At 33.3% G+C, this 15634-nt stretch overlaps 2 protein-coding genes across 3 annotated transcripts in view; both read right to left on the bottom strand.

The window, feature by feature from the left end:
• Positions 1–1946: 1946 nt before the first annotated feature.
• Positions 1947–9436, bottom strand: LOC108972780. 2 transcript variants are annotated; one of them, XM_018939580.1, is made up of 3 exons: positions 9057–9436; positions 7154–8993; positions 1947–3256 (listed from the first exon to the last, which is right to left on the bottom strand). In XM_018939580.1, exons 2-3 carry the CDS (start codon positions 7968–7970, stop codon positions 2058–2060), a joined length of 2016 nt encoding a protein of 671 aa, XP_018795125.1. In that variant the 5' UTR covers positions 7971–8993; positions 9057–9436; the 3' UTR covers positions 1947–2057. The 2 variants fall into 2 exon arrangements, with proteins under 2 accessions (XP_018795125.1, XP_018795124.1); XM_018939579.1 differs by having other exon boundaries at positions 7154–9436.
• A 4736-nt stretch (positions 9437–14172) lies between these two features.
• Positions 14173–15634, bottom strand: part of LOC108972776 (intraflagellar transport protein 88 homolog) — a 13998-nt gene continuing 12536 nt past the window's right edge. Inside the window, exon 8 of the mRNA XM_018939556.1 lies at positions 14173–14387. Coding sequence (XP_018795101.1) covers positions 14266–14387 — 122 coding nt within the window. The 3' untranslated portion in view covers positions 14173–14265. The remainder of the gene's footprint in view (positions 14388–15634) is intronic.

Below are 15634 nucleotides of genomic sequence, written 5' to 3'. Positions count from 1 at the left end.
TGTTAAGCTGGTTCATGATGATGATATGTCCATAATCTTTCCTAYTCCTAACTCCTATATTCTTATAGCAGAACATGCTGCTACTCTCCGAATAAAGACGTCAATGTGCAGCCGATGCAGGAGTGTATTAGGTGCATTTGTCAAACATGACCTTATAGCACCGATAACCTCTGCACAGGCTGCTCTCTGTAGCTCCTGATATGATAGTGTTTCTTTCACCAAACCAGCGCTCCATATGTCAGAATTGGAGGTGTAGTGCACCATACATACACGCTTTATTTGCTTTTATCAATCTTAGTATCCCAATTTAGTTTAGTATAGATTTATACTCACAAACAAGGGAAACAGTTCACCTTTCCCTGTGAGTGTCCAGTTCTAGCATAAATCAGACACAGATTATTTGGAACACATTAGGCACCAAGCCTTGAATGGCTGTTTATAGAAGTCCGACTAGCATGAAAATGGCGTATCCAGCGCTAATTGAGCACAAAGTGACAGCTCTCATACCTACCTACCGATGTGTATCTTTTTTGTGATGTCATTTCTTTGTTTTGGTGGACCCTTAAATAAATCTGTATTCTTCCACGCATATTTGCCTTGAAAAAAAAATATGCGTAATTTAAGTACTACCACGTTCATATTTTATTTGTATTCGAACTAATGATTTTTACAGTTTTTGTTTAAAGTTTTTGGCGATTTCCTTTACATACATATAAACTTATATTAACTTTCTATGGAAATTCCAAATTAAAAAAAGTTCTGCATATTACATTATATATTATAGTAAATATGTATGAATATRACAGTATATATTATATAAACCTAATAAGGCACACAATTTTCATTGTATAGAGACGAAACGAAAAATAATTTTTCTTATTCATGTGTACATAACAAAATGTGTATGTGCAAATCATTCACATCCGTCGAAATTATATTGAGCAATTCTATTGACCAGCATCGTAATTTTATCTAATTCTACTTATTTGCTTTGAAAAGCTTTCAGAAAGTTAATAGTCATGACATATTTTGTAGTACACTTGTTTCCTCGTACGGTACATGGTGTCTTAAGTTGGGTTATCTTTGAAGTTTTCTCTTCTTTTATGAGTCGCACTTCTAGAAAGATAAACGACTGCACAAAATGTTAGAGAAGTTTGGGATCATATAAATATATGTATACGTAAATATAAATTTTCTTATAGATTAAAATTATTTGCTAAACCATTAAATACATAATTTGTACATAAATATGTACATACATAATTACATGTAAATATTTACAAAGCCATATAGTATTCGCATAGTAAATTAGCGTTCTCGAAAATGGGATTTAATAATTTTTAATAACAAAATCCAAGCTAACTTGCATACAAATGATTGTATGTACGTGTGTCTGTTTCCAAAATATTCCATCCTTCAGTACTATATAGTCAGTCATGCACAATGTTTCGATGATTACTGAATTATTGAAATGAATGTTTCTGAAGTTTGGGCGTGTGTGATTTTATTACTTGAAGAATTTTAATTAACATGCATATTTGTTTAAGTTCCTTCTTTTTAGTTTTTATCTCTAATAACTGCGTATTATGTAGCTTTCTTCAGACAAGTGGAAAAGAATTCTTTAGTTCTCTTCCCAGTACTTCTTTGGTTTTACCTTTTTATTATTTTTATTGTATAYAGTTGTTTGAATCTATATACGCATTCATATAATGTTATATAATTATTTGCCAGCATTGGTAGATACATACATACGTATGTACTTGTCAGCTTTGACAACATCTCTAAATCTCTATTCGTTAATTTAACTTATGGATTTGTTCATCGAGGTACATCGACTGATTAAACTCCTCATTGATAATATATATTTCCCATACATTTTTATATTTCTGACCCTAGGGTGCCTACAAATATTATGTCTTATATATTACAGACAGATTTATATGTACTTGAGTATATATGCATATGTTTATAAAATTACATGTTTATATGCCTTATTTTACTATAATAAATATATTTATTGCCTGCGCCATGGTCTACCGAGTAGTCAACATGCTGACTTATCTTCGGGGTTTGCCAAAGTTACCCGCTGGACCCATGCTGTTGCCATACAAGGCATTTGTACCCCCATTCCCATAAATCGATAGTTGTGTTTGGATGCCGGGTCCTACGTCATTTGTGGCAATCATATGTTTCCGCTGCAGTGTCATGGACGACATTTCCCTTTCGGGTCCATCATTTAAGTCGAGCCCGGCAACCATTTGTGCAATTTCTCGTTCCTTCTTCATGTCAGGTGGATTAAATTGTAGACTAGCTAACGAACCATGACTACGGCTTCGATGTTCCTGTCTTATAGAATAACTAAAGGCTCTTTCATTTAAATGACCTTTTCTCCGATAAATGCCAGTACCACCAGGCGATTCTGCTCCAGAGTTTAATCCATCATCTAGTCCATTTCCCATAGATACTGCTAGCTTTCGATTGGATATCGCTAGTGGTCGTGGCTCACCGATCAATGATTGCGAAATAGCTGGTGGAGGTGGTGGTGGAGGGCCCATACTTTGATGATACGCGTAAATCGGTGGTACCATGGGCAGWCCAACTGGTATGCCACTGTTCTTTTTATCTTTCTTATTTTTCTTTGTAGATCGTGAGGATTGAAGTGTGGCATATTGTTGTGACATCATAAGGGGCATTTGCATTGGGATACCCATTTGCGGTGGATGCATCATTTGTGGTGGAGGTTGTGATGGCATGCTAGGGTGATGAAAATGCGGTTGTGACCCCGATGGGCCACCATGAAAACCTCGATGACTGATTGTGTGATAATTTCGTGAGCCATGTGGTGGTGGAAAACTTCCTGGTCCAACGAGTGGGCCATAAATCATACTCCCTGAAGCGCCTCCGTAAACTCCAGGTTTCTGTAAAGTGCTAGGATGAATCGGCTTTGGACGTATAAGTGTTCCCGAAAGACTTTGAGTGCCAGGTGTTTTGGAATTTTTTTTCTCCTTACGTTTTTTGTTAACTTCCTCTCTTACGGGTGGCGGCGGTACATCAATAGGTGTGCTAATTTGACGAGCTCTCACAGGACGTCCCAAAGTAGAAGTGTTGCCCGAGAAAACTTCGTATGGACTCTCCATTGCAATGGCGTCAAGTTGATCTTGAGAACCGTTCCAGACTTTATGATTTTCATCTCCATTATATATCGAATTCTCGCCATCATCAACAGTCACGTTTAAATCAGCACTGCTTCCATAAACTATAAAAAGACCAATTAGAAAACATTATTTGGAACATTTTATATATTTAATATTTTTCTGATCAATAGGAATTTCATACACACACACACTAAGTATTATTACTTTCAGAATATTATATTACTTTCATAATGTCATAAAACACAAGGAAATACACAGGTAAACACATAATATAGAGGTAGTAAACAGTGCAAAATAATTACAACACGAATTTTAATAAACATCAAATATTGATAAAKAAGTTTAAATTCATAAATAGGAGTTCGTCCTATGCACATAATATTGATTTAGGTATTTTATTTCAGGTATAAACAATACGGCGCATCCGCCATGCGGTGCATGCGTGCATGAAATCGTGTTTCCGCAACACAAGCTATGTAAATATGTATACATGGATATAACAATACAAATTTGAATTGTTATTTAACAATTTAGTTTTGTATCGAATTTAAGACGTTACATATTCTCTTATTAGACCAGAACAATTTATTCTGAATCCCAGGGCTGTTAATATGTTAACGTTTTTACCAAGATTTAAATCAAATAAGGAAGATTCACTTGATTTTCAGGATAATCAGCTTAGTATTATTTTGGTGATTTATGTATGAGGACAACTCACCTTTAGTCCGAGATAATCGTTCGGTCAGCTCTTGATTGTATTGGATTAGATATTAATTAATAATGCTTAAGATATCTCAAATATCTTTGCTCGAACTACATATATATGTATATATTGCTAAAAAATAAGCTGTAAACGTTTAAATTATTTTTGAGCAAAAGGAACCCCCGATAGTCTTAAGACTACAGAAATGCGGCTATAAATTCGTCTTCCAAGAAAACATATATATAGCATATACATACATATAAGCAATTCAAGAGCAAAAAAAAGTTATAAAACATTTTTTGGAAGTAATTATATGTTAAAATTTTCGGAACAGTGTTAGGTATGCAGTCATTTTATTTCATATACACTTTAATTTATAAAATCAGAACTTTTTTCAACRAATTTGTTGGACACATTTTAATTACTTCACTCATAAAACTATTTAAAAAATTAGTAAATTCGTGTGTTCGAGTGTTCAATAAGGTATGATCTCATCACTTAGATTTAAAAAAAATATTGAGTCATATGTATTCGTTTAGTAAAATATAATGTAATATTAGCAAATGTTGTGGTTATAGGTATAAATAGAAGAATATTAACTTGCACATCTTGTCGGAAGGAGCAAATAAATTTTTGGGTTCATATGTATCTTAAATATTAGAAATCATAAATTACAAAATATAAAGAAGCGAAGCAACTAACAAATATAATTAACAGGTCAATTGAACTTCCCAGTCTGACCATAGATGACGCTAGAAGAATTAAATCCATGGGATTTTTAGTTAGACGAAACATTCAAAAGGTGCCTGTACAAATTTGACAGCTGTCGGATTATTAATTTGTGAATTGTGTTAGCTGCAAAGAAGCAAAACCACATTTAYTGACAGAAATAGATATCAGGATAATTAAGAAATACTCTGTCTCAGATGGTAATATTGCCTCGTATATTACTGTTTATAGCGAAAACGATCCGTAAGTTTTTTTGATAAATAATAAATTGTTGGTCAGTAAAATAGTTTAAGAAAGAGGGTTTTGTATAAAAGTTTGTTCACTGAGAGAATATAGTAGCGTCTAAAAAATTGCGACAGTTTTAATTATGGGTATGCTCGTAAAGAAACTTTGATAAAATTCAACTTTCATGGAATATAAGSTTACGACAATTTTGAAACCAGATATTTTATGACGTGGTTGGTACAAAATGGTTGGTTTTTTTTCAATTTACAATGAGTTTTGAAAATTTCACGACAAATTTATTTACATTTGCTAAGTCAAATTCGTTATAAAGTTTTTAAATTCGTGGCGGACGCGCATTGTTTATAAACAACGAAAATCGATTTCTATACCTTTTTAATAATAWAAAGTGCGCTACTGAAATGAAAAATCCGTAAATTTTACCAAGTTCGCTTTAAGTTGTCGTTGTGAAGAAATTTAAGTATTAAAATTTCGCACAACTTTGCCCAACTTAAGGCGGAGGAAAGTAACATAATTTAAAATTTTTGGCTAATAAGATACAATTGGCATTGCTTTTATATCAATAAATCACATAAATACGTATAAATATGTTTCCTTTTAACATTTCTTAATCTCCCAAAAATCGGAGTTTGTGTTATCTGTTGCAATTTAGAGGGTGCTCCAATAATTTTAAAGAGAAAGATTTCAAAGAATACATCTTTTTCAAATTGAGTAAAGTTCACATACATAGTTGTGCATAAGTCTATCTTAATGTGCAATGAAGGAGAGATATAGCAGATAATGATTTAAACAAAAAAGAGAAAACACGGAAATATCTTCTTCTTCTTAACATTCGCTATAGCGATTATAGTTGAAAAAACACGGTAATATAACTATAGATTTTTTTTCAAATTCGTCAAACTGTAGGTATGACGATGTTGGTTTTATGACGTCAATGGTTATCGAGCCTTGTTTTCTATAAGCGTTGATTCACAACWAAAAGCAACGGATACAATTGAGTAACTAATTGTACTGTTTATTAAGCTTCAAGAAATAAATTATGTTTGGTGAAATTTTGGTGGATATTTGAATTTTTCACATAAGTTTTGAGGTTATGTGTAACCATTACCTACAACTTTCTCATACAACATTTTCCTATAGGACTTGAAGTTTTGCCGGATATCGAGATACATGAATAGTTTTTAATCCTTAAAAAATCAACCTCGCCCCTCCTCTTTCATTTCCCGATCTCAGATAGTACTTAAATTTTTTTCCTGTGAGAATGTGTAGCAATTAGCACTACATTTACACAAATAAACCACCAAACACATCTGAAAACATAGCGATTTGTAGCTGATACACACTTTTGAATGATACGAAATTTACAAATGTATTTTATTTAAGTATTGGGATTTGCATCCCAATTAACATTTATTTGTTGCTTTCAGTTGTTTGTCTTTTAAGTTTTACACATAAAGCTAAAGAAATGCTTTCATTTAAAAGCCAACAGATAACTTTGGTATCGAGCGTTTTGACGTTGTCAATATTTAAATAAGTGGAAAGTGCTTTCATATTTTGAGATGCCTATGCGTAAATACCTCAAGCTTTATGTGAGAGTTTGTTTGTTCATTTATTTTTAGCTTCCTAATACATACTTATATACTTGGATTCATACGCAGCAACTTTGTATCACATCGAATGACAAGTTAATCCGCGTAAATATTTTCGATCCAAACATTATATAGATTACCTTTTTATTGCACAATTATTTACTTGGAAAATAAATTTTCAAATTATGCAGGRAACAAATAGTTTGTTAGAGGGTGATTTAAAATGTTACAACTTTTCCCAATAATAATTCATTATTATTCAATCCATTATTTTTCGTTACTATCATTAACTTAATATTACAAATTTAGGAAAAAAAAACCACAGTAGATTGGATTAGATTGATAAAAGAGGAGTGCACCGCGACCATGGATCCAAGGGCCTTAAACCTGCATCTACAGACTGCTATGCAGTCGATTAGCAGGTGTTCCAATGTTTCAGGCTCCGTGTCTGTCCCTGTCTGCACAGTATAGCAGTGCGTAGTTATTATGTCAATAATTTGTAATAAAATTCTAACCATAATTAACATATGAGTAAATTTTTGCTCAATATATTATGGTTTTGTAAATACTTTATGAAAATTTTTTTTGAAACCCAAATGAAAACATGACAGTAGGTTAATTGAGAGAAATGTCCATGAATAGATTTTCGTAAATGCTTCGTAAGCAAGTACTAATTGAAAATATGTAAATATAATCATTAWAATAGTTTTTGTTATATGAAAAATAAAACTTACAATTTTTTACGGATATATATCCTTCTGCAGCACTACCATTGCTCCCGCCACCATTCAGACTGATACCACTCGTTCCGTTAAAAGCATGACCATTGGATTGCCTCCCAACACTGTTCAAGGTAGTTGTACTGCCGGAGCGAGAGCGCCATCCAGATTGGCTCGTTGGCACGCCCATATGATGTTGATGATTGTGATGATTGCTATTCGGAAGTCCAACTCCGGTTAAATCTCCATTCGATTTACTACCAACAGCACTCTTTAATGTGCCGTAAACACTGGCGCCAGCGCCACCCCCAGAGCTACCAGTCTCCAATTGTCGAGCATAGGAATTATCCGCATATGCGTGAAAACAACATCTGACTAGAGCATTTGCGGCAGCTTCACGTTTACAAATGAACACGTGACACTCCAGCACTTTAATGCCAGTAGTTCGTCGAAGTATTGCAGCGAATATCGGCGGATGTTGCGCGCGGGGCATTCGTGCGAATGGTGAATCTAGTGGCAGAAATTTTGGCTCTGGCTTGGAGTTTCCACGTTCCGGGATTAAAACTTGTCGCACAGCTGCACAATAATGCAACGACTCAATGGGGAAGAATCGTGTAATTTGTTTCAAATTTTCATCGACGTTCTCGAGTAAAATTCCATTCGACCAAACGCTTAACCACGAATCAATGCCTTTAGCGCCGACAGCACCCTCCGAGGGATAGAGGCTTCTCAACGGCTCTTGGATCCCTTGCAAGCCGTCTTTACTCTGACGTGGTACTGCACTACCCAAATAGAGCACTCGGCAGCGACAAATTGGCGTAGAATCACCCATATTTAMGTGCTCAATAATTAACTCTAAATAACAATAGTAGGTTGGCTCTGTTACCTATTCTCTTGTAAAATCGTAAAATCCACTTTCAAACTCCGTTTTGGTGACACTTGACTAAACCTACCGATACGCTGGTACAAAGAAATCTCTTATGCTAACGCATGTAAGGTAGACAGATTAGTGTCAGCAAAATTTATACACACACACACAATCGCGGAAACAYAGTAGACAAGGAGAATTCAGTATACTTAAGTCTGTCAAGTTATAACGTTAGCAAAGTTGATTTTCTGGTTTTGACGTGTTTCTAAGTGGTTCTTGAAGTCAGCTATTTCATTTCATCTTTTACCTCTATTCGTTTTTTTACTTTTTTACATTTTTCATTACTTTGTTTCTTTTTTCTATAAGCACAATTATATAGGACTTCTCCGAAACTCCCCACCCCTGCGACGAGCATTCATGAGATTCTTTCTTGATTATTATTCAGATTGACACACAAAAACACATACACGCGACTGAGTGCACGCACACATATTCACTTTTTGTCTTGTGAAACTGTTAATTTTCGCACTCATACGTAAGAACTTGGCCAACTCATAACATTTYGGATACTCGACTCTAGCATTTCCGTGTGGATTTCGAAACTTAGTTTTACACTTTTCAAATTGTATGCATGCACATATATATACATTTGAGTATTATCACTTGTTGTTCTTAATTTTTGTGTTTAACAGTCAAAGACTTTAGTTAAAATGTTCGCCGATGTGTTCATTCATTTGTTTGTAGCTCAGCTATTTGAACTATTGCAGTTTATTGACTATAGAACCTTCGTGATCGGTTTCAAAGCAACTTGCCTCCAAATTTTTCCAATTGAGATATATACTATATTTATGTACAAATACAGGTTGTGGTTATATGGTAAGGTGTGATGTCTTGTTTCTTATTGTTGTGGCAAACTAAATATGGCGTCGTTCAAAAATTTCCTCTTTTCGCAAATATTATTATGGACAAAAGTGCAGAAACCGCTCCCTAATATACATACATGTTCACATTTATATGGATGTGTACATACATACATACATAYATACATACATGGTATAAGCAGCTGGATGGAATACGTATACATTCGCCGTTTTCAACCTTTACAAAATGTCGATTCTGCACAATCGTTCAAAGGTTTTTTAGTTGGTAATAGCACGTTCGGTAAAAGTATGTAAATTGGTTTTTAAAATTTAAAACTCCACTTTCATTTCAACTGAATGTTCGAAAATTTACAACTCAGTGGATTTACTCACAATGGAATGTCACGAAATTATCAGCTTATACGAACCACATACCAAACTATGCGGTGAGTGTACTTGTTGGTATGTGTATATGTAATGAGCAAAACCGACGATTAATCTAAGGTTAGCTTAATCCGTTGATTCCGCCAACGTTGTTCGCTCAACGCGGGTATACTCGAGAATAGCGTATTTTACGAATGAATACAATACCTGAAGTACCGACTACGTGGTATTTTCCTCTTCCACTCTCCCTCTGATCATTGGCTTTGGCATCCGATCGTTTGCTGCATTACTGCCTTGGCTGAGAATTTGCTCAGGTAAATAAGTCTCTGCACACAAATACTGTTATAAGAAGTTGACGCATTGAATGTATTGCTGAGGTGAATTTCTTGAGTTACTTTATTCTTTGAACTACGTTTACATGTAAATAAGGGTATTTGCCATTTTACGTCTTGTCTTCTCGCTTTTGTAGAGTTTGGAGAGAATGAGAAGCCAGATCTTCAAATGTGAGTAATTTAAATTTCTTTTGTAGTAGTGTTTCACTGCGTCTCAGTTTTCATACCTGCTAATTGCAAAACAGGTATAAAGTAATACCAAAAACTGCATGCATACACAAGCCACTTTAACTAACGAAATGAAAGCCCTGTAGGAAAAGCAATTAAATCTTAATTAAATTTGCAATTTTTTATAGTATCCACAACATATTAACTTAACGAGAAAAATTGATTTAATAATTCCTCGTCCGCCTTCTGTCAGACTGAAAGCGATAACTTGAGTGAAGATTACGATATCTTAATGCAAATTGAGGAACTAAAATTTAGTATATTAGAAAAGACCTGACCTTCTGTTTAATATTTTTAATATATGTACATACATACATATACTATCATAAACTACTAAATCTATGTTAGAAATACTTCGCATCATTACATGCGATTCATCTCAGAAATTAGGAAATAGCCATGGCACGGCTCACCTTCAGAAGAAACTTTATATYCCAAAAATTAAATCGTATACATACATTGTGGTATACGATCATTTTTTGTAAATAGCAGTTCACTYTATAAATTGCGATTGCGATAGTAGTTCACAAAAAATTGAGATTTTTTAATASTACAATTTAATAAATTAACTTTTGATCGCTGTTGTTGAATAGCAGAAAAGTATCAGGTTGCGTAAATACGTGCATATGAACATATATACTATTATTCGACATGSGGTTTTAAGTTTTAAGTAAGTGAGGTATAGTATAAGTATGAAGTGGTATATGAAATATATGCCAAATGTAATAATTTTAAATCAAATATTTTTAGTATGAAATCTGCATCGTTAACAAATTTTAAGAAGCATGAACAAAAAAAGCATCCTCTCTTCTGCGGCCACTTGAACGATAAAAACGCCAAAATGCGAATGTTAAAAACATACCTTAGTTATATAATATAATATAAATTTAGTAGTTTTAAGAAGTAATCAGAAGTTGMAACTACTTAAGGCATTTTTTTATGTAATTTGATTACATCTTAAATGTTATTTATTGTTGAAACCAAATTTAAAAGATTATGTAGTGAATTAAAAAWATAAATATAGTTTACTCATATTTTACTTTAGTTGCAATCGCAATAGCAATGTAAAATTACAGTGATTTATAAATAGCAATGTTTGCTCATCTCCTGTACGATAAATTAATAAACTAAGGGTACTCATTTAAAGTGGCATTTTTATAATAGTGGCAAAATATCGACTTGGAGTAAATGAGCGGTATGTGGCAATAATACAGTATTCATTGGTATTGTTATTCATTTTTCCGTGAAGAAACCCAAACGCGAGAAAAGAGTAAAGAGCTGATTGCGATTTGCGACAAATTGTCATGCATGCCACAGAGAATAGTCTCGCATAGATCCAAATTTGTTGCAAAATAAATTGCATATAAAAATGAACAGCTGTTTTGCGATATAACCATTTGCTAAGTTCCCCTTGTTTCATATGCATATTTAAGCAAATCACTATGGAGCTGTAAGCTGTCATCCTCAACTACAATCATCTATACTGATTATATTAAAAAAATGCAATATTCAGCACATTGTTCTTCTTTACACACATGTACTTATAGCTGAGTTAACAACAGCGTGGCAGTTGTTTCTTCTTTGCGCAAGGTGGCCCCAATTGAATATTCCAATCGAAGCCAGGTTCTTTTCCACCTGGTCTTTCCAACAGAATGGAGGTCTTCCTCTTCCTCTGCTTCCCATGGCGGGTATTGCGTMKAATACTTTCAGAGCTGGAATCCATTCGTAGCTCATCGTTCCATAGAATGCGATGCGATGACGAGCATTTACTTTCGAATTCCGAAATTCACGAAATTAAAATTTATTTATTTAATTTTTTATTTTATTAATAGATTTTATCACTTCAGTTACTTTGATCTGAGGATGTTAAAAAATATTTATTTACCTTTGCGTGTGGAATCAATTCCCACAATTCACACAGTCAATCCACGGTCCATTGATGGAATTTGTTTTGAAATATATTTCAGTCCACGTCGTCCAAATTAATTCTCCAAATGGAAAAATTCAAATATACTCAAAAGTTACTCTACATTCTACGGAGAACTTTTGCGTGTGGAATCAGTTCCCATTATATCCAAGGACTGTCCATTGGTCATTGGTAGGACTTGTTTTTTAAATATTTGTATGTATGCACATATATTTAGTCCACGTCGCCCAAATGAATCTTCCAAAGGTAAAACTGGAATCAATTCCCTCCATCTCCAAGAGCAATCCAAGGGTCATGGGTGGAACTTGTTGTGAAATTATACTCAGTCAACCAAATGAATATTTCAAAGCGAAAACTTCAAAAATTATTAATCTTAAAAAGCTCTCTGTTCACAACGCAATTGGCTGTAGAATTAATTTCGAAACAAAAAAAGTTTGTCATATAGTCGACGGTTCAAAATTAAAACCACTTTGCTTTTTATGATTCTAACTAATATAAAAGCAGAAAAATTTATTGTATTATTTTTGCAAAGTATATTAAATTCTTTTTTATTTAATTATTAAATTGCGTACTTCTGTTCACTATTAATAAAATAAAGAAAATAAAAATMAAAATTTCGTTTATTTTGAATCGGAAATATCAATATAGGATATATCAACTCATTCAAACAATTATAATTTCAGAACGTTTAATGTATTACAAACCCTGGTCTAATTTCATTTGGAGTTTGGCAGTTCAACAATACATTCTTATCATTCTCCTGGCAAGGACCTTTTGTTTACTGTATAGGGTGTCATCTGCTGACAGAATCAATTTCAAAAGCAAATGTTATCTTGAGGAGTTTGTCTGTGCTGCGATTTTTAATTCGAATACAGAGACATCTGTTAAGTAAATATCGTATGTCTCGCTAAATGAATCGTGGAAGTGAAGTTTGGAAGTAATGTTAATAGGTGGCGCTGAGTAGTGCCAATGTCTAAAAATGTAAAGCTAMTTTTTTTCTTCCTCATTATCTGGAAATGCAATTTATTCAAAAGCCCACTGCTTTCCGGCATAAGTAAAGCGCTTGCTTAAGTCGATGGAGCATTCAAAAAGGTATAATTACAAATTTAAGTCAAAAATCAAAAATATTCGAATCAACCTACTAAAGCAGCGACATTTTCTTAAAAATTTAGTATTTTATTATGATAAAACAATAACTCGCAACATTGTAAGCAAATATACCGGCATAATGKGAACCAGTATGGTTTCAAATTAAAAGTGAGGAAATTGTTTCCCAATATTGATGGTTTAAAAAAACCATACTAACGATTTAGCGGATAGTAGAGAAATAAAGTGACACAATAAACTTTTCAGACTATGATCGTGTTGTTTTGGAGGAATTCAATGCTAGATTTAAACACCAGGACTCTTCGTAGACCGGTTGTGAAGATACATTTATTTGCTCGAAAATCATGAAAAAATTTTTTATTTCGGCAGAAATTCGGATAACAAATATTAAACTTTCTATAACATRGCCAAAAGACATAATTATCAATAAAAATAAAAATTTATGTAAAATAGATTTATTTTTTAACATTTTAGTGTTTGAGTTGCTTACAAAATATAAAAAAACGACAATCGATGGCAGCAAGAGTTCATTTTAGATTGTGACCTGCTAACTATCAGGTCTCAAATTTGTGTCAATATTTTGAGACTGTTTAGTGGATAGTAACTAGTCACAAATTGAGACTTTACCTCAAAGTGTCTCAAATAGCGATTACAGAATCCCGCTATAAAACTAACTAATCTAGATAAATATGTATATATGAACAGTRAAATTCCTCACAACCCATCGCAGCGTGAACGTCATAAGCTGCAACTCAGAACTATATTTCTACTGAAGTAATAAATGCGAGCCAATCTCAGGCAGAATTGAATGCATGACAATTATGCTATTAGTTTCCGTTGAGTCACCGTGAGCCAGAACCCGCCAACGAAAGTCAAATGATGTGATCATTTTACGTATTGTTCTTAAAAAACAATCGCTCAACTCCACAAATTAATAAGAATTTAAAAAAAAAAAACGGGAACTACAAATTGTACATTTTCTTGACACATTTTATGAAATCTTTCCCTCTGATAAACGGATAAGTGAATGAAATTTTATCTAATTAGTGTCCGTGTCCGGTAATTGAATCGTACACATGTCCGGTTATAGAAATGGCTTTTGAATGAAAATATTAATGAAAACACTGTGTTTATGAAAATTGTCCGGAGAAATCAGGTTATAAGGACTATCCATATGGGGAATTTCACTGCATATAAAAATGAATGCCGAATGCTAAAGTATGCAAGTGATTGCGCATGAACCAAAGAAGATTTCTGAAAATTATGCTTTTATCATATTGTTAAATTTTTAGTAACTTTTATTTTTATGYAACTTGTGTAGGTCAAAATCTAATATAACTCTTTTCTAATTTTAATCATATTCCAAATGTGCTAAGCATGTTTTGAACAAAGTAGTATTGGAGGACTCAGAAGCTCGTGTTTTACATCGGCAGCAAACTGTCAGTGTTTATTTCATCATCTGAATCATGGTCTTGTGACATACCAGCCATTCCAGTGCGGGGCCTTTCAGCGGGAGGTCCCAAAGGATCAGAGTGGTRTGTTGCTGAAAGCATAAATAATTTAATTGACTTGAATTAAATTGAAAAATTTAAATAAGCATATATACATATGTATGTAACATAAGTTAATATATTTCACATTATACTAAAATAGTAAAAGAAAATTCACAATACATAAAATTCTATATTATTCATAAACAGGAATTAATGACRTAAATATCACCACAGTTCCACTTATTTTATAATTAAATTTAATACGAGTTTGGATTTGTAATTTGGTTAGATGAATGTTTAGGCTAAGACGTTATGGCTGAGTCACAATCAATTTTCATAGTATCTATTGCAAAGATGTTACCCTTATACTATGTTCGGACCGATATTGAAAACATTTTTAAAACACATTTGTAATTGTGGAATCTAAGTCGTTCGGACAGACAATGTGTGTTTTCGATGAGTTTCACTGCCAACTGTCAATAGGGGGATTCTCTTGTTCTTGCAAGATTTCACTATGACACMAAATGCAAAAATCCTATACGGAAAGGCCAAGAGAGCAMCMATTGCAGAATTTAGTGCTATATGACGGMACGAAAATAAACRTGGGTTTTGGTGTGACATAATTTACAGCCATTGCAAATAATTTTCTGAGTGTGGTTGTTGTTGTGCCGTTGCAGCAAGAAGAAAATTCTGCAATTCGTGCACCGTGCAAGGGTTTTGTAAGAGCAAGAGAATTCCCCTAATAAGACAATATCAAGAGACAGCTGTATTTGTATGTKGAATGTAAACAAATATCAAGTGACAATTTACTTAAACTTAAACTAGAGAAGGATTAAAATGAGTGAATTGTAAGTTTTCAAGTAGTTTTCAGCGAAATCTGGTATTCCATCTGTTTTTGTTTGACAGATTTTACATGGACGAAAACACAAGTTTTAGGGCAAAAACCAGTTTTCCCAACGAAAACGTGTTTTCATTGTCGGTCCGAACATAGCATTATTGACAATATTCCAAACTCATGCAACTTGCATGTATTAAGTACATGAAGTATCACCTTTAGGTGATGACAAAATTTTATTTTAACAAAAATGTCGGTTGAACCAAAGTCTCAACCAATTCCATTCCTATTCAGCGCTAAACCACATCATTTTTAAGTAAGCTTGTCCACTTAAATTTATTAAAATATCCCACATTTTGAGTAATGTAAATGGCTTAAAGTGAGAAGTAGGAAATCATCGTAGGAATTTTGATATTGCTCAGGTATTTTCATGAACATATTTTCAAACAATTTAATAAATGT

The sequence above is a fragment of the Bactrocera latifrons genome, unplaced genomic scaffold (assembly GCF_001853355.1).
Source record: "Bactrocera latifrons isolate USDA-ARS-PBARC rearing strain unplaced genomic scaffold, ASM185335v1 scaffold_421, whole genome shotgun sequence".
NCBI lineage: Eukaryota > Metazoa > Arthropoda > Insecta > Diptera > Tephritidae > Bactrocera > Bactrocera latifrons.
The sequence above is the reverse complement of the archived record's forward strand: the minus strand, read 5'-3'. Positions and strand labels throughout refer to the sequence as shown.